This window comes from Ovis aries, chromosome 22, assembly GCF_016772045.2.
Source record: "Ovis aries strain OAR_USU_Benz2616 breed Rambouillet chromosome 22, ARS-UI_Ramb_v3.0, whole genome shotgun sequence".
Lineage (NCBI taxonomy): Eukaryota > Metazoa > Chordata > Mammalia > Artiodactyla > Bovidae > Ovis > Ovis aries.
The window spans coordinates 48,541,418-48,559,632 of record NC_056075.1 but is presented as its reverse complement, the minus strand read 5'-3'; the positions used below and the strand labels follow the sequence as shown (position 1 = coordinate 48,559,632).

At 52.0% G+C, this 18,215-nt stretch overlaps 1 protein-coding gene across 7 annotated transcripts in view; it reads right to left on the bottom strand.

Annotated features, from left to right (window-relative positions):
• MGMT (O-6-methylguanine-DNA methyltransferase) overlaps positions 1-18,215 on the bottom strand; it is a 273,109-nt gene that overhangs the window by 43,086 nt on the left and 211,808 nt on the right. For all 7 annotated transcript variants that reach the window (XM_042238454.2, XM_060404831.1, XM_027960175.3 and 4 more), the window contains one exon: positions 2,974-3,131. In XM_042238454.2, the coding sequence (XP_042094388.1) occupies positions 2,974-3,131 (158 nt within the window). The remainder of the gene's footprint in view (positions 1-2,973; positions 3,132-18,215) is intronic.

The following is an 18,215-nucleotide window of genomic DNA, read 5'->3' as shown; positions in this document are numbered from 1 at the left end:
ATACCCAGATAATCAATTTGTTACTAATCAGACTTCAGAAAGGCTCCAAGCTAAGAAGATGCAGGACGTTGAATTTCCAATATGCGTCTTCGCCTACAAAAACGGTGACTCTGATAGGCCCTGTTTTGTGACCACTCTGACAAACAAACAAACAAAAAAAGACCAGATGGCGAGCATGACCGTCATGTCAGGCGAAGAGCCTGAGAGGTGAGGTGGCGGTCCTGCCCGAGCAGGGGGGCGCCAGGCACCCAGCACAGCCAGTGCAGGGCCCCCAGGCTCACAGGCTGGGCTGTGGGAGTTACCCGGGGAGGTGCGGGACTCCAGCAGGAGCTCCGTCACTGCTGCACTTCCAACCAAGCCGAGACAGGCAGGTCTGGTACACACGTCTACATCTCAGAGGAACGGGATGAAAGGTGATGCCCAAAGATGCTAAATGTGCTCACAACCTCAGAGGCATGGAAGACAAAACTTGTCAAGAAGCATTTCTTTCAGATAAACACACCCGCTCCTCCCTGACTGCAAAGGTTTCTCCTCCTGGTGGACCCCATAGCCATCAGGCGCTCTGGGAGTGCTAGAGCGCCCTCCGCGCATGGGCCTTCCCCTCTCAGCCCAGTTCACTGGCTCCAGGACAGAGAGGAAGAGAGCAAAGCCAACGTGCCCTGAGCAGCAAGGGTGTCAGCACACCTGGGGCTAGTGCCAATTAACTCCGTGTTAGCAATCACATTACAACCACCCACCACCTCCCTTCTTAAACTGTAAAATCCCCACACCTGGTCTTCGCCTGGGAGAAGTGATTGAGCTAAATTAGAAAAACCTGGCTGGCACAGGCTGCGGCATGGGAAATCCTGGCCTGGGAGCCAGCACTAACTGTCAGCAGGCGGCCTGGCCTTGGGGACCCTCCTGCTGCCACCCCAAATCCCAGCTGGAGGGGACCTGGCCCCGGTCACGAGCGTCCCCCAGCACTGCAGAGCTGGTCCAACAGGAGGTGGGCTACTGGTGGCTGCAGTCTTCATCCCTGCCTAGTGCCGGCCTCCAGCTTGCCCTGGTTGCCCAGACCCACCATGACCATGACCTGCAGGAGAAGAGCTGGCCACGCTCGGGCCCGAGCTGGGAAGGGGGGTGGCAGGGTGCGTGTGGCCAGTCCCCACTCTCTTCGAGCACTGAGGACAGGACTGCAGGGTTTTACAAGCTCACCCCCTGCTGACACCCTCATTATATTATACAGATACTTCCTGCCCTGTCTCATAATGTCTCTGCTCCGAAACATCCTAGACCTTAAACTTGCGCTCACTTGTCTGACGCGTGTAAGGAGAAGGAAAGCGCTCTGGCCAATCCGCTTCTGCTCCTGGTGGCAGAGCGGTGAATGGCGGCAATGGACAGGAGAGTTCGCGGCTCCAGGATTCCCAAGCCTCTGCTCTAAAGACAAACCCACACGTGAGTTCCTCAAACTGCACAGCAGGACCCCCGCCCTGCACCCGGTGTGTGTGAGGTGCACATGAAGAGCGTCACACTCGACCCGGCCCGGCGACGTGCGGGGCTAGTTCCGGTTCCGAGCAGGTGGTGAGTGCCAGGCAGCGGTGGCCAAACTCAGCCACAGCTCCACCTCGGCCTGGGGGCGCCCACTCTCGGGACGATGGAAGGCTCTGGACCTGAGCGTGGCATGCGGCAAAGGCCTACCCAGCTCTCAGTGGAGTCTTGCTCTGGAGACGTGCCCACTGGAGATAGCCCCACGTGATACCCAGGCGCTGATGAGTTCATGCTCAGCTTCAGTTCATTGTGGGCAAAGACCTCCAGGGTCTGACCTGGTCACTCCCCTGACCTTGCTGGTCAACTCAGGTATTAGCTCAACTTGCCCAAGCTTCTCTACCTGCTGTCCCTGAAAACTCTGTTCCACCTTCGCCTGTGCTGCTATGGCAGTAGTCAGAATACCACTACACTTATTTAGCAAATTCCACTTTGAAATTCAAGACTGCCCTAAATTCACCTCATCTAAAATCTCATGGTAATTTTTTTTTTTAAGTGTACAGGTATGTATGCGTCTATACACATGTATCTCTATGTAACTGTGCCTGTTGCTCAGGCACCCAGTCATGTCTAGGTCCTTAAGTGTATAGGTATGTATACATCTATACACATGTATCTCTACGTAACCGTTGCTGTTGCTCAGGCGCTCAGTCGTGTCTAACTCTGCGACCCCGTGGACTGTAGCCAGGCTCCTCTGGCCTCCACCATCTCCTGGAGCTTGCTCTAATTGTTTTCACTTGACTTGCTGATATAGATTCACTTATATTAAAACGACTATGAAGAAAATCACTATGTAAAATAAACCTCCGCTATGTGTATAGGATGATATTAGTTGTCATAATTAATCTCCAAACAAAAGCTTAAGGAGAACTTGTCTGGGAAAAGCGTTTTACGTCATCAGAGACTTTATGTGCCACTATCATGCTGCACATAGACAGCAAGCTCTCGGCTCATCCCTCAAGCATGCAACATTTAACTGTGCTAAGTTTGAGATGTTAGCCTGAAAACTTTCTCATGAGGACACGCTGCCACCGCCCAGTCCACGGTGTCAGCAGCCAAGTGCGTGGGGAGGCCGGTTGTCCACACGTGGGTCTTGGCACTGCTGGCAAGCAGATAGTGTACGTTAACAATAAGCTTACTAAAAAATTCACTGCCATTCAGACATGTTCCTATTTAAAACTCTCAGCCAGTGAGAGTCGGGAGTCAATCTGCATGGATCATTTTTATTGCCTTTGCCAAGAATTATGTGACCAAGTGCCAAGACGAACACAAGCACGTGGAGCGGGTGGAGAGCGGGCGCTCCCGGCTGTTCTGTGTGGCACACGCCGCCTCTGTTCATTCGGGGGAAACACGCGGCAGGCGTGGTCAGCAGCCCGAGCTGGGAGGGGGCTGACAGTGCTCAGGTCGGGGTCCCTGAGCCAGAGGCCGCCTGGCAGCTGCGGTACCAACCTTTCTGGAAGATGGGATGGTGCAGCGCGGGCACGGGGAGCCCCTCGAGGACAGCGGGCTCGCGGAAATAGGCGTCCAGCCAGGCCGCGCACTGCAGCAGGGGCTGCACTGCCCCGGGACCTCCGAGCTGCTCAGCAGGAGCGGTGGCCTCCGCGGGTCTGCAAGATAAAGAACAGGAGAGACTCAACCTCCAGGCCCTCCCTCCACCTGCTGCCCCTACACAGGTAGAGAGGGGACTGTGGAAGGAAGGCGGCAGGGTCACTGTGCCTGGGCCTCCACCTCCGCTTGGAGGGACAGTTTCTGGAAGGATGTCCTGGGACCGGTGCTCGCCTGCGGGGCTCTGAGTGTCTGCAGTCCTGCCGAAGGGCGAGGGTGTGAGAACAAGAGTGACGAGCTCAGATGCAGCTCCAGTGGGCATGAGCCAGCCCCTTCCCAGACCACCCCCTCCCCGCCCCCACTTCCTCTGCAGTCACTGAGCAGTCGCCGTAAGAAAAATGTTCTCCAGAAATACAGAGTAGCTAAGCCCACCCCCTCGCCCCTCCCACCACATGTCCACCACACACCCCACGGCTCCACGTGCTCTACAGCTCGCAGGGGGCTTCAGGGGCACACCATTCTGAATCTGCGCTGCGCCTCACGCTCCGGGGCGTCTGTTTGGTGTGCCGGCCACTCTGTGAGGCTGGTTTAGCTACAGGGCTATGATTTTCCTGCCTGAGACTCCTCTTTCTTTTCCAGCCCTTCTTGTTCATTCCCTGTGGTCACTGCCCTTCCTCCCTCTCACTTCTGTAAGTTTAAGCCAGCACACCTCAGCCTCGCTTCAGATGGCCTGGCTGCCTCTTCTCCTCACGGGCTCACCCTTCTGTCTGGGGGACCCCATGGCTCCCCTCATGGAGCTGACTTCTCTCCTTCAGCAGAGGGCGACTTTTAAGGGACATGCTTTGCTGGGCTGAGAAAACGTCCGTCTGCAGAGGGTCACTTCTGCTGCTTCCGAGCCCCAGATTTTTATGAGGGATCCAGCTTTTCTGAACTTCAGAGGATGGCACACCCACAGAAGCACCAGCACCCAGCTGATTTCAGACGTCGCTCCTTCCTGAACCCCGCAGGCCTCTCATCCCCGACCCAGGGGCAGGCGTGTGCGCCTCAATCTCCAGGTGTCTTCCTTTAAGGCACACCCGCCCACTGGTGAGGGTGTGACTGAAGTGGAGAGGCCTCACCCGCTCGGCAGTGCAGCCCAGCACGGGTGGAAGACATGAGGCTGAGGCGCTGAAGCGCTGGAGCATGGGCCTGACTTCACCGGTGTGAGGGGACACGCTGGTGTGTGCGGGGCCCAGCCCTCCACTTGAGCCGTGGGGAGCAGCTGAAGACCTCTAAGCTGGCTCTTGTGAGCTACCCTGGCTGGAGCCTGAGTCTCCAAGTCAGGGTGTGTGGTGGGTCTGAGAGTTCCAGGCGGGATGCACAGGGGAACGAGAGGCAGGTCAGGAAAGGCTTTCTGAGTGCATGAAAGTGAAGAGCATTACGGAAGGAGTCAGCGAATGAAGGGAAACAAGCCTTTCAAGGTGAGCAGGGGGAGGGACCCCTGAGACCCTGGCCCACAGAGCCAGCCCGCCAGGTGGTTCTGCGGCCACGTGGCTGGGCCCAGCCTTCTCCAGGATGCCGGCCCCCAGGATCGCCAGGAGAGGAAGCCCCGGAGAGCGCCAGCGGCTGGCCCTGGGCTGACAGGGCCCACTCCACAGGCAGAAAGTGGCTTCTGTGAAACAGGGGGCAGGACGGCATCTGGGGGGTCTCCTGTGGACGGAGACTCTAGCTTCTCTGCCCTGATGTCTCTCCCCGCCAGGACGTCTGCCCATGGAGAGGCGGGCATAAACATTCCTCCACATAACCGAGAAATTCCCAGTGACCCTCCTGCTGTGCTCTCTACTTACGGAGTAAGCAGGACGCTGACTCTAGGGAAGAAAGTGGAGAAAGGCCACGGGCTCTGCAACCCTGCTCATGGGGCCAGGGGGGAGGAGATGGGGTGCGCTGAGCTCACTCAGACAAGGCACAGCACACGTAACCTGGTAAGCACGCACGTGGGCAGCGGCATGCACGTGGGGGCACACGTGGGCAGTGGCACGCACGTGGGGGCATGTGCCCAAGTCTGACCCTGCTCACACCCCTGCCCCAACCCACATGGGAAGCAGGAGAGGGCCCCCGACAGCCCTGGCCCGCACCCCCTGCAGCGGCAGGTGGGGTGAGGTGCTGGTGGGGGAGGTTAGCAAATGTGGGTGCCTGGGTGGTCTCCGGGGCTTGAGGGGTCTTCCTGACCATCATACCCTGCAAATGGGGCTCCCTGAAGGGAGGGCGCACTGTCCAGGAGACAGGTAGCTAAAGTTGAGAGTCAGGGGCTCTGCATCCACCTTGGGGAGTCACAACTCTTATCAGATGCCCTGGTTTACTGGGGGGCATCTTACAAAGGCTATGGAGCTGCGGGCATCCCAGGGCACTGCCCAGGTTGGGGGCCGCTTCCCCTGCGTTGCTAAGGGAACTGAAATGTGAGCTGAGTTTCCTAGCATTTCCCACTCTTAAAAGGATATTTGGAGAATTTTTATAGTAGTAAAATTCATCTTAAATTGATTTTTTATGCTTGTGCTAAAGATCTCAACCTCTGATTTACTCTGTAGTTCTCCTTTCTAACTCTTTCTCTATTGGCATTAGATGACTATTCATGGGTGAAACGTAATTAAACAGCTTTGATTCTGAGGCAAGGATTTATGATACTACATTTAAAATGAATGGCATTAAACACACACATAAAATCAGATTTTTAAAGCCATGACACAAATTTCCATTTCTACAATAAAATGAAATTTATTCTCTGCCCTGCCCTCTCCTCCAACCTCGCTCCGCTCGTCCCTGAAAGAGCTTTGGTGTGACAGGATCACAGCATCTCTAACGGCTGCTCTTATTATGGAGGAGTTTCTCCAGGCTTCCTACTGAAGAGCCTGAAACCCCAGTCATTATGGGCTCCGTGGCCCACGTTCATTTAAATCTCACACCCACATCTCCCTGGGAGCCTAGCAGCTCACCTGGCACTAAGCGCACAGGCCCGTGGCCAGTGCCTCTGGGGAGCACCACTGCGAGGGAGTCCAGCCCCCAGGAGGGCCGCTGCAGGCCAGCACTGAGGATGGAAGCGAGACAAGGCCGCCTCGCGGCGCGGGGCCAGGCAGAGGCCGACCTCAGAGCCGGTCCTCCCAGAGCCGCCCAGGACGCCACCAGTAAGAGTGATCCTGAGGCCAGCATCAGGCTGACCTCAGAGCCGACCCTCCCAAAAGCGCCCAGGACGCCACCAGTAAGAATGATCCTGAGGCCAGCATCATGCTGACCTCAGAGCTGACCCTCCCAAAACCGCCTAGGACGCCACCAGTAAGAGTAATCCTGAGGCCAGTGTCAGGACACTGGGGCCCTTATACTTGTTTTTACTTGGCACAAGAGGGCTGGTAGTGGCTGGAAAATCAATTTGGCTTTGTTGAGCTTTTCAACATAACAACAGAGAGCACAGGTACCTTCATACAGCAAACAAAGTCACATATGTTTTGGTGTAAGGGTTTCTTCAAGAAATATGCAATGCTGGCAACCCCAGGGACCCTGTAAGAAAATAAAAAGGACAACAGAGTGCCGCCTTGAGGGGAGCTGCTGGGACCTGGGTGTGTCGGAGAGCCCTGTAGGAAGTTCTCCTGGAGCCATGACCCCCGAGAAGCAGCCTGACCGATTCCCGTGGGCCTGGATAAAGAACGTTCTGGTGTTGAATTGCATTTCAGATTTGTTTGGACATGAACCTGTCCATCATTCCAAATCAGACACAGCAGAGCAGGTGACATGCTCCAGAACAAATGTCTGAAGTGTTGTCAATAAAGCAGGCAGGGGCTCTCCCCAAGACCTACCCAGAGAACCCACGAGCTCACAGCACTGACACGGGAGCACAGGAGGCAGCGGGAAGGCTGTTGGTCCCCCCTGCGTGAGGCCTCCAGGCCCCGGCCCCGGGAGGAGAGGAGGAAGAGTGGCAGCCTGGCTGCAGGGGGCGGAGCAGGGGGAGCAGATGGGCCCAGGACACAGGCCCCACAAGTGCGGCCCTGCCTAGCTCCAGGAGCCCTCCGGGGGCAGGTGAGGTGCTGTGCGCCAGGCTGGCTGAAGCCACCAGGAAGTGCTGCTCGAGGTCTCACCCCCACCACCCTCACCGTGGGGACGACTGCATGCGGCAGGCCGCCCAGCGAACCAGAGGGACGCCCCCAGCTCTGCCTTCTCCCATCTGTCCCACAGAACAGCTGGGCTCGACATGCCCACCCAGTAGGCAGGAGCTTTGGGTGTGTGGATTTTGGGGCGCCTCAAGGCTTTACTTTCAAGGAAAAGAAGGGGGTGGCAGAAGATGAGATGTTTAGATGGCATTGCTGACTCAGTGGACATGAATTTGAGCAAACTCTGGGAGATAGTGAAGGACAGAGGAACCTGGTGGGCTATACAGTCCATGGGGTTGCAGAGAGTCGGACACAAATTAATCACTGACTTCAAGTCAACAACAAGGCTTCAATGATTGGCAGCAAAGAATCACTAAATCCTCCCGTCTGAATGATTTCTACCCCCATAGATATTTCCATGTTGTGTACTTGGGCTTGCACCCCTTCTGACATGAGCAAGCAGGCCGCAAGTCCCGCGTCCCCCCTCTGGTCGGCCCTGTGCATCCTGCCCGCAGGTGACCGTGCCACCACCATGCCCCCGGCCTCCCTGGGACCTGGTGCCTCTTCCCCATCTCTTGCTTCACAGGGTGAAACTGAGCCTTATGGTTTTGGGAACGTTAACTGGTGATGCCAGAGGATCACCTAAGAGAAGAACTCCAAAGACTTGTGTTCCTGAGTCCACCTGGGTCTGGAGCAATGACGGGGAGGTGTCCTTCAGCGAGGCTGGGCGATTAGCCTGCAAAGACGTACACAGACACAAGTCAGATCTGATGTGAAGACACGCCCAGAGCCCTGACTGCACACAGTGGCTCAGCGCCCCTCAGGATGAGGAGCCTCACCTTCTCTGGCCCCCAGGACTCCCGGGGAGTGCGCCAGACCCCCCAGGCTCAGGTAGGGACACACGCACAGCAAACACTTAAAGCTGCCATCGAGGTGACTTCAGAAACATCATGTGGAGATGGGAAACGCACAGTTACGTCCAAGTTAGCAGGTCTCTGGCAGAGTCGCTTGCGCTTGTGTCTGACGGGTTTGTCCTGCATTATACCTTCTTGTGAAGCTCAGATGCTTTTCTCCCAGTGGTAGCACTGAAGACAGATAAATCATGCTACCTGCTTTCAATAAAGATCCTTTAATTTTTTCTAAATGAGAAGCTGAACGAAACCTTTAAACTCTTTATTCCAACCAAATTTAGTGGTCTGATTTCATTCAAGCATTTACTGAGGACCCGCTAAATACAGGGCTCATTGGCAAGAGTATCAACTTAGGGACTGCCATCCACCTGGGCAGGCAGGGAAGCTGAAGGTCCAGCACAGAGGGATTCACACCCTCCCTGATGGCTGTGCTGGAGGAACCTGTCCTGCCCCAACTGGGACTTCCCTGTGTCACCCGATGAACAAACTAGGAAAGCGATGGCTTCGTGACACTGCCTGGCGGCCATCAGCTGTTTGGGCAAGAACCCCACATGGGTGTGACGGAATCTGTGCAATTATTTGAACATTCCAGAGTTGTATTAGGACACAGAGTAGAAACAGGAAACTGTTGCTACAGCGGTAAGAAACACAGGTCTCAAACAACGCAACTGAGTCAGTGGAGGCACACAGGAGGTGCACCGGGCGGGGCAGGGGGGGGTCCCCCTACAGACACAACCAGAGCCTCCCTGCTGCTTATCAGGTGATGTTCTAAATGATTCATGCGTCATCTTGCCTCTTTCTCACACGATCCTAAGAGCAACACGTACTCAACTATGAAACACAGGGCAAAGATTAATGAGCGTGCATGAAATACTGGCAACAGGCCTAAGTGTATATATATATAAACGGTGTATATAACATGCAGATTTTAATTCTATGAGACCAAAGCACCTACTACTTCTAACACGACTTTATGGACCAGCGTTCCCATGTCTGGCTGTAGTACCTATTTCAATGATGCTTATATGCAGAAGGAAGAGACTGCGTATCAGACAAGCCAGAGTCAGAGTTGAAGGCGGCCCAGGCCTAGTTTCCAGGGACGGCAACAGGAGGGCGAGCCCGAGTTCTGAGCATCAGCTCAGCGAGCCTGAGCTGAAGTTTACTGTGTGGTTCATGAAGACAGGGAAGAATTTCTGCTTCTCACCTTCCCGCTTTCTGCCCCACAGTCACAGCCCCTGAAACGAACTCCACGTCCAGGACCCCATCACAGGCCACCAATGGCTCACAGTCAAGTCAGTAAGAGGAGGAGGGAGAGGCTGTCTCAAGTTCAGCTGGGCCCCCTTTTACTCGCTTTCTGGGTGGTCACAGGTGTATTTTTAACAGGCATCCTAAGCCCCAAAAATCTGGGGCGCAAATTAATGTCAGAACCTAAGCAAGCATTCCTCTGTAGCAATTTGCTGTGGTATTTTTAAAACACCGACCAACAACACGGAGAAAATCTTATGTAAATTTTCAATCCCCTCCATATAATGTACATAAGGACTGTATTTTTAAAAATAAATAATTGCTTCCTTAAAATATATCAACAGTAATACATATTTTAAGAGAGAATTTAAACAGTATATTTGGCAGATAAGAATGCCTTAAACAGTCTATCTACTTTCTCTCCTAAATGTTCAAGTTGTTAAAAGGAAAATTGTATTTTACCAACACTTTAACATATCATTAAAAATCTCTACTATTTGACAGATGAAGATAAAAACACCCCAAAACTATAGATGAATTATCAGGTCCCTAGTGCCTCCAAAACAATCACAGGATGCAGAGCGATCTAGTTAAATTTTACTCGAAAGCTTTTACTACACTTGTGTTTTCTTTTATTTTCCTATCAAGAAGCCCATGAGGGTTAAGCACAATTCATTATGTATGAGGCCCACTTGCGGAGCTCGACTGGTGATTAACAGCAAAGCCTGCTGCATGTACATCCGCAGCGTTAGATGCATGCGACATGCTAACTTATTCTTTCACTGAAACTAATTATTTACAAAAATGACTACTTGAGACTACAATTTATTAAATGCATGCATCCAGTCTCAATTTGGCCCCCAAAGACAGCCTGGAATGAAGATCTTATACTTGATGTGACAACTTCTAGAAACACTATCACTAATACTGTAAATGTGGCAACTAGAGAGTTCAGACAGCCTTATGTCTGTGTTGTGTTTGCTTTCACCACTGAAGCAGTGAGCAAAGCAGCTTCCTAAGGTTTCACACACACAGGAGAGGTATATTCCTCTTTCCCTGTTTAATTTAGTTTCTTACAAGTAAGATGCATATATGTTAGCAATGAAAGAGTTTTAAAAAGAAATAATAGCTAACAAAAAATACTATAAAAATCCTGATCAAATTGCTGCTTAAGTATATTTATTACAATTCTATCAAGAATTTAGTTCATTTGTTGAAAAATATCTGTAAAAACATCAAGGTTTTTAAAGTCATTCCATCAGTCTCAGCAAACTCTTGGTACTCCCTCCAGAGTACTTTTTTCCAAAGGACCTTTGGGGTTAGGTAATGTCACATTATTCAACAATTCTGCTCCCTCCTCCCAGAAAAGAACACAGGAAAAAGCAGTCCATTAACAAGAATTACAAACATCTCATCTTTGGATACAGATGTCAAGTGGGATATCTGGTCAACAGAGAGCATCTTTCAGGTTAACTCTACAAGGCATGGGGCCACCCGCCCTGAGTGGCCTACAGTCTGGTCTCTCTGCTGGGCCAACCCGAATACTCTCCAAAGCTGTTCCTCTGATGCTCTCGAAGACCCTGTGTGGCCTTGCTCTGCTGTGCTGAGGGTGTGTGACACCATGGGCTTAGAGGAGATGGACAGGGCACACTCTTTCCTCCACACGCCAAGACAAGGATATCAGTGCCTGTGTCCCAAAGACACGATTACAGGGTGGGAGGGTGTCACTCGCAGCCAACTGCTCCCCGACATTAAAGCTCTGCATGGGCACCTGAGGAGAAAGAACACACATTCTTCTGGTCTGGACACAGGATTTTAGGGACAGAGACGAACAGAAATGTCAGGCAGAGGGCCTCCACAGCAAACAAGAGTTATGATGAAAGGTAAGCAGCATGAGAGTGGTGCACACGGGGCACGCATTCAAGAGGGGCAGGTGAGGACTGCTTTTCTACCATGCAGTTCCACGTCCTGACTCTCAGTAACACAGCCAAGGTCAGACAGAGTTAAGGCAACTGACTGTGCAAGTCTCAGGTGAGAGACGTTCTCAACGTCATACCTTCAAACACCATGGCACTGTGGGCAGGATGGATCCACTGAGGCAGGGTCAGCTATATGCAGACAGCTCAAGGGAAACCCTGTATACAGCTTCACAGCTGCTATTTACTGAGTGCCTAACACGTGCCATGCACAGGATTAGGAACAGTCCTGTGGTTTACTCCTCCCAACAATCCCCGAGGAGGCATCTGTCTGTGTCCTGAAAGAGGAAACTGAGGCCCAGAGGTGATATAGTAACACCGATCAGTGCATCAAGGGATGAAACCAGAATGTGAATTAAAGTTTGCTTGATTCCAGAGACCTTAATCTGAACCATCACCATAAAGCTGAAGTACTCTTGTCCGTCTCTTTGAAATGGAAACCAACAGCCCCTCTGAGCCGACGAGCCCTATGCTCACCGGCTCTATTTTGGAGAGCATATGGACTGGACAGCATTTGGATTTTTCTTACTTTTAGGAACTTCTGTCAATTTCTCCCTGCTCCACGGGACTATAACCCTAGGCCCACTGCCCTACCATTCAAAGATCATGGGGATGTGAGTGTTGACTCTAGTTCTGTTATATTCTAGAAGCTTCTGAGAAGAGACACTAGGTGCCCACACTTCAGGGCCTCAGGCTCATACACAGCAGCCACTGGTATCACTGCTCCTCAGCCTCACAGGAAGGCCATGCTCCTATCTGAAGGCCTCAGTGACCAGGTCATCCGCACAGTGTTCCTCCACACAGGCAGGAGGCCCAAGTCTTAGGATTCTCCCAGCCCATCGCCCCCATCCTCATCCCCCAGAAGCAAAACCCAGAGTGCTCAAGGCACTGTCCCAACTGGTCTGGTGCTAATGAGGCAGGTGTGGCCCGGGCTTAGGAGGACAGGCTCCCTACCATGGCAGCTCGGGTGTCTGACTGAAGCCCCCCAACCTCCACAGACCCGCGCCAGCGCCGCCGCCCAGCCCTGGGGCCCTCGCTCCGGCCTTCTCGGAGCTCTGCGTGCCTGCTGATCGGATGCGTGAACAAGACGCCGCGGGGCCAGCACGGTCACTGCAGCACATGTGCTGAGAAACACCTGCCCTTCAGATTCCATTTTTCCAGTGAATACTTTGCTGAAAACCATTCCCCTGCCGGGGGGGTGGGGAACCCATAAAAGATGTTCTAAACAGGGAAAGCCACATTTCTTGCCTTTTCAGATTGTGCAGCAGACTGCAGATAACAGAGTTTGTTAAAGCCCAGGGAGCGGGCCTCACACCCGATTGTGCTCAGTTTGACAGGACTCCGGTCAAACCTAGATGTATTTCAGGTTTGAAGATACAAAACTAAACGGGCTTTCCTCCATGGGCCTTCCATTCTGCTCGAGAGAAAGCAATCGATTGAATATTGAAATGAAACAGAAGGACGATGAATTTAAGGAGCAAACATTTGCGCCATGACTGCACGTGAACACGCAAATGCAGATACAGACCCCACCAGTGTTAAGGCTGATCACGCTACACCTTCGTTTCTCCTTTAGAGCTCCCAGCCTCCCAGGAGGAGGAGGGCGTCCCGGGGAGAGAAACCCCTCAACTACCCCCATGACACACAGAGGGCCCAGCAGGGCCTCCTGCAGGCTCCGCTTTCTCACCTGCTGCAGAGAAAACCAGTGGACCGCGAGCAGGAACCAGGAGCACCACACCCCCCGCAGCTCGGGCTGTGTGCAGGGCCCAGGGGCGTCCCAGAGGCAGAGCTACCACGCGGAAGGGGCGAGCCTGGGCCTGGGCAGCTGCAGCTCCCTGCTGAGCCTCGCCCCTGACTCGCGGGCTCCCACCGCAAGCAGTTTCTGATGGGTCCACCTTCGTGAGGGGACGGCTCCCCTCCTCCCGTGATCCATGAAGGAGCAACGACATCGCTGGGACTATTGGGGCCAAAACACACTGCCCGCCCCAGTGCAGTTTCCAAAACCAGTCTCTCTTCACAGCTGCAGGTCGACTTTGTCATGATGTAGTTCAGCTTTTTTCCATCTTAGCAAGGGAGTATGTCTTAATTTAAATGCTAAAATAATAACTGAATGTTCTGAAGACACTACTCTTTTCTTTCCAAAAGGCATGTATTACACAAGGACTGACCTCCATAGGGTACAGTCCCATTAACTCGGGTACTGGGTTTATTAATAAATAATCCCGTCACTAAATTACCTGTCTTGTACATTGGTCTGTACAGTACTAAATAAATAATAGATAGTTCCCTATAATCAAACACACTGAAGTTTTTAAAGAAAAGTGTAGCTTCTGTTATAAGATAATAAAGCAGTTTCATCTGGGAACAACTTTCTGCAGCTCCCTTCTCAGAAGGTCGTTCTTTGCTGGCTTATTGTTGCAGCTGGAGCAAGTTAGCTGGTGAGCATAACTGGAAACACTGTATTTAATATCAGACAAGTATATTGACTATACGTTAGTGGCCAAAAAAATCTTAGGCAAGTATTAAATGGACAGTTAATGTAATTGTATTTTAAAACACTGAGGTCATATTTAATTTTGAATTGAAACTCTTAAAATGAGCTTCCTGGCAAGGACACAGAGTAATAAACCAATGTTAACTACAGAAAAAAAAAACAACACTAAAACTCACATTAAAATAAATCCTTCTTCCAGAATACTTGTATTTGCAAGATAGATTACAAGCAGCAGGAAACATTTGTACTTCTTCAGCAAGTACCATCCCTGGCGCTGGAGATGGGCCTGTCGGCTCAAAGGGGGGTATCATTCTGAATCGGGGGCTCACATGCCATTCCCACTGCCCTTCTGCTGCGAGCTGGCACCTCTCCCAGCATCTCCTGTCTTTCTTCCAGGGTGCTCGGACCAAGGTCAGCAACACCGCGGGGCCTTCCAGTCACAGGCCCACCAGCAACGGACCTGATTATGCTTGAGAGCGGGAAGCCCAGGAAATGAGGCTGGGCAAGGTTTGAGAGGAATGAGCAGAGGCAGGGCGGAGTGTGAGGAGGAAGAACAGGGTAAAAAACATTTTAGCTGCAAAGCAAGCCAATTAAAATTCCCTTTAGGAAGCACCAATTTCTACTTAAAGCAGGTTGGAGAGTCCAACTTTATATGCCTTTTTCCTCCTCTTAAAAATCAACACAGCTCTAGGTGCTGGTCACATTTGCAGGCAGGCGGGTCCGTAGACCGCGCTCTGCGCCTGGACCAGGTCCCCAGGGAGGAGTGAGGGGCGTCACAGGGCTTCCAGTAGAGCCCTGCAGCATTTATTCACAGGAGCCTGTCCTGGCTAGGACAAGGGAAGAAGCCCCTCGGGGCCAGAAGCCCACTCCCTGCAGCCAGCCAACAGCACCTCCACCTCTGAGCGTTGAGCCTTGATCTGACTCCTGAACCTTCCTCTCCAAGCTGGAGAAGTGCAGAGGCGAGCTTGCAGGTCCCGGACAGCATGTCCCTTCTCTGTTGCCCCGCTCGGGACCACCCCGTCCCCGAGGCCAGGCTGGGGCCTGGGCCATGCCGCTCTGCCCACAGGAGCCCTCACTGGTCCAGAGTCGCTTCTCTTCTCTGGTTCAAGTCTTCGGCCCTCGTGGCACATCCCTCTTTCACTGCTCACCACTCTCCTGACAATGCTGGCCCCAGAGGTCCAAAGGCTACCCTAGTGCCCCAGCCTGACTGCAATTCTCTTTAGCTTCTATCTGTCTAACTCACTCAGTACTGTCTGACTCTTTGTGACCCCCATGGACTGCAGTACACCAGCCTTGCCTGTCCATCACCAACTCCCAGGGCTTGCTCAAATTCATGTCCATTGAGTTGGTGATGCCATCCAACCATCTCATCCTCTGTCATCCCCTTCTCCTCCTGCCTTCAATCTTTCCCAGCATTTCCAATGAGTCAGTTCTTCGCCTCAGGTGTCCAAAGTATTGGAGCTTCAGCATCAGCCCTTCCAATGAATATTCAGGACTGATTTCCTTCAGGATTGACTGGTTTGATCTCCTTGCTGTCCAAGGGACTCTCAAAGAGTCTTCTCCAACACCACAGTTCAAAAGCATCAATTCTTCCATGCTTAGCTTTCTTTATGGTCCAGCTCTCACATCAGTCTGTGACTAGTGGAAAAATCATAGCTTTGACTAGATGGACCTTTGTTGGCAAAGTAATGTCTCTGCTTTTTAATATGCTGTCTAGGTTGGTCATGGGCTTTCTTCCAAGGAGCAAGCGTCTTTTTTTAATTCATGGCTGCAGTCACCATCTGCAGTGATTTTGGAGCCCAAGAAAATAAAGTCTGTCACTGTTTCCATTGTTTCCCCATCTATCTCCCATGCAGTGATGGGACTGGATGCCACGATCATCAGTTTTTGAATGTTGAATTTTAAGCCAGCTTTTTCACTCTCCTCTTTCACCATCATCAAGAGGCTTTTTAGTTCCTCTTTGTTTTCTGGCATAAGGGTGGTGTCATGTACCTATCTGAGGTTATTGATATTTCTCCTGGCAATGCCAGCTTGTGCTTCATTCAGCCAAGCATTTCACATGATATACTCCGCACAGAAGTTAAATAAACAGGGTGACAATATACAGCCTTGATGTACTCTTTTCCCAATCTGGAATCAGTCCGTTGTTCCATGTCCGGTTCTAACTATTGCTTTCTGACCTGCATGTAGCTTTCTCAGGAGGCAGGTCAGGTGGTCTGGTTTCCCCATCTCTTGAAGAATTTTCCAGTTTGTCGTGGTCCACATAGTCAAAGGCTTTGGCATAGTCAATGAAGCAGATGTAGATGTTTTTCTGGAACTCTCTTGCTTTTTCTGTGATCCAATGGATATTGGCTATTTGATCTCTGGTTCCTCTGGCTTTTTAAAATCCACCTTGAACAGCTGGAAATTCTCAGTTCAAATACTGCTGAAGCCTGGCTTGGAGAATTTTGAGCATTACTTTGCTAGCGTGTGAGACGAGTACAATTGTGTGCTAGTTTGAGCATTCTTTGGTGTTGCCTTTCTTTTGGGTTGGAATGAAAACTGACCTTTTCCAGCCCTGCAGTCACTGCTGAGTTTTCCCAGTTTGCTGGCATACTGAGCGCAGCACTTTCACAGCATCATCTTTTAGGATTTCAAATAGCTGAGCTGGAATTTCATCACCTCCACTAGCTTTTGCTTGTAGTTATGCTTCCTAAGGCCCCCTTGACTTCGCATTCCAGGATGTCTGGCTCTAGGTGAATGATCACACACCATTGTGGTTATCTGGGTCATTAAGATCTTTTTTGTAGTTTGTATCCATCTGTCTAAGGCTGGAGTAATTTTTGGACCCTTTGAAAAGGATTCAGAGATGCTCAAGGAAACTACAGACAAAGAAATGGTAACTTAAAAAAGGGAAGTCTTATTATGTGAAAATAACCGTCATCAGATACTACAGAAGGATTTTACCTTTATAAATAATGGATGTTTATTCTTAAGAGATTTTAATTGCAGTGAAAGCATAAATGTAAACATCTCACAGAACTCACAGATCCCTGGAAGTGGAAACTCCCCTTGAGCATCGAGGTTAAGACCAGCCCAGGCTGCTCTGTTTGCCTCTTTCCTCTCTCTCCTCCCAAGTCTGCAAGGAGACCATCAGAGAGGGGCGGGTACGGAAATCCTCTAGCAGGAACGAGGATGCTACAAGGAACTTCAGTTGTCATGGGCCTGTGAATGCTGACTTGTGATTACCTATATTTATTTTTGCGTAGTGAAGAGTGGGTGAAACTTAGTCTTGCCCACTTTGCCAGAGCTGGTTCACTCCAGGAAACTAATTTCGGTGTTTATCAGGGTGCAGCATCACTGCCACAGTGGGAACCATAGACCGACAGCAACAGGAAGCCTGGGACCACCTGGGCTGCCCTGATTGCTGGCCGAGGCTCTAAGTGGACTCTCCCGGCCGCCATGTGGCCAGGTGAGGGCCTGCAGATGACCTCCACCTGCCGCCTCTGGCTTCTGCTCGGGACAGCCACTGAAGGGCTGGCAGCCCCTCACTCAACTTGCCATGTCACATGCCACCTTCCACCCGAGCCAGTAATGCCTTCTGATCTCCCTAATGTTGAGATTGTTGGATGGCATCACTGACGCAACGGACATGAGTTTGAACAAACTCCGGGAGATGGTGAGGGACAGGGAAGCCTGGCGTGCTGCAGTCCACGGGGTCGCAAAGAATCAGACACGACTGAGAGACTGAGCAACAGCAACAACTGCTCTAACAGCGGCACAGAAGCGCTCGCAGCCAGCAGGCTGGAAACCCTAGGACACGTGCTCTGGTCTCCTTTCCTCGCTGTTACCACTACTGAGTGCCCACGCCTCCTGGATGCGGCCACGACCTACAAACTGGCCTCCCCCCTCTCTGCTCCCATCCAGAGAGCCCACCAAAGCCAGACACGCTCCCCAAACCTTCCCCTGCTGGGCCCACACCACCATCTTGCTCACAGCGTCTCGCACCCCCTCTTCACAAACAGAATCAAGTCTGAACTCCAAATCTGGGGCTAGTCAGAGACGTCACAGCCTGGCCGTGACTCAGGCCCTCCCCTGGGGGTGCTGAGCTCCAGCCAACCCGGCTGCTGCCCTTCCCCATCCAGTCTCTGTGCCTGGAGCTGACAATGGTCCAGGAACAGCTCCTGCTGGCTGGGGCCACTCGGGCTCACCGGCGTGCATGGGCCTCTCTCAGAAAACTAAGAGCAGTCGGAGTGCTGAACCTCCATCTCTGTGCACTTGGGGCCTCACTTCTCCAGCTCTCAGGCTATGTGAACTGGTCAGATTGGCTTCCACAAACACACCCACACATCCGGACATCTCTGGGTCACTCACAGCAACTGATGCTTCAGTGCCTTTTGTGAAATGCCTGCAGCACTGGGTGGAG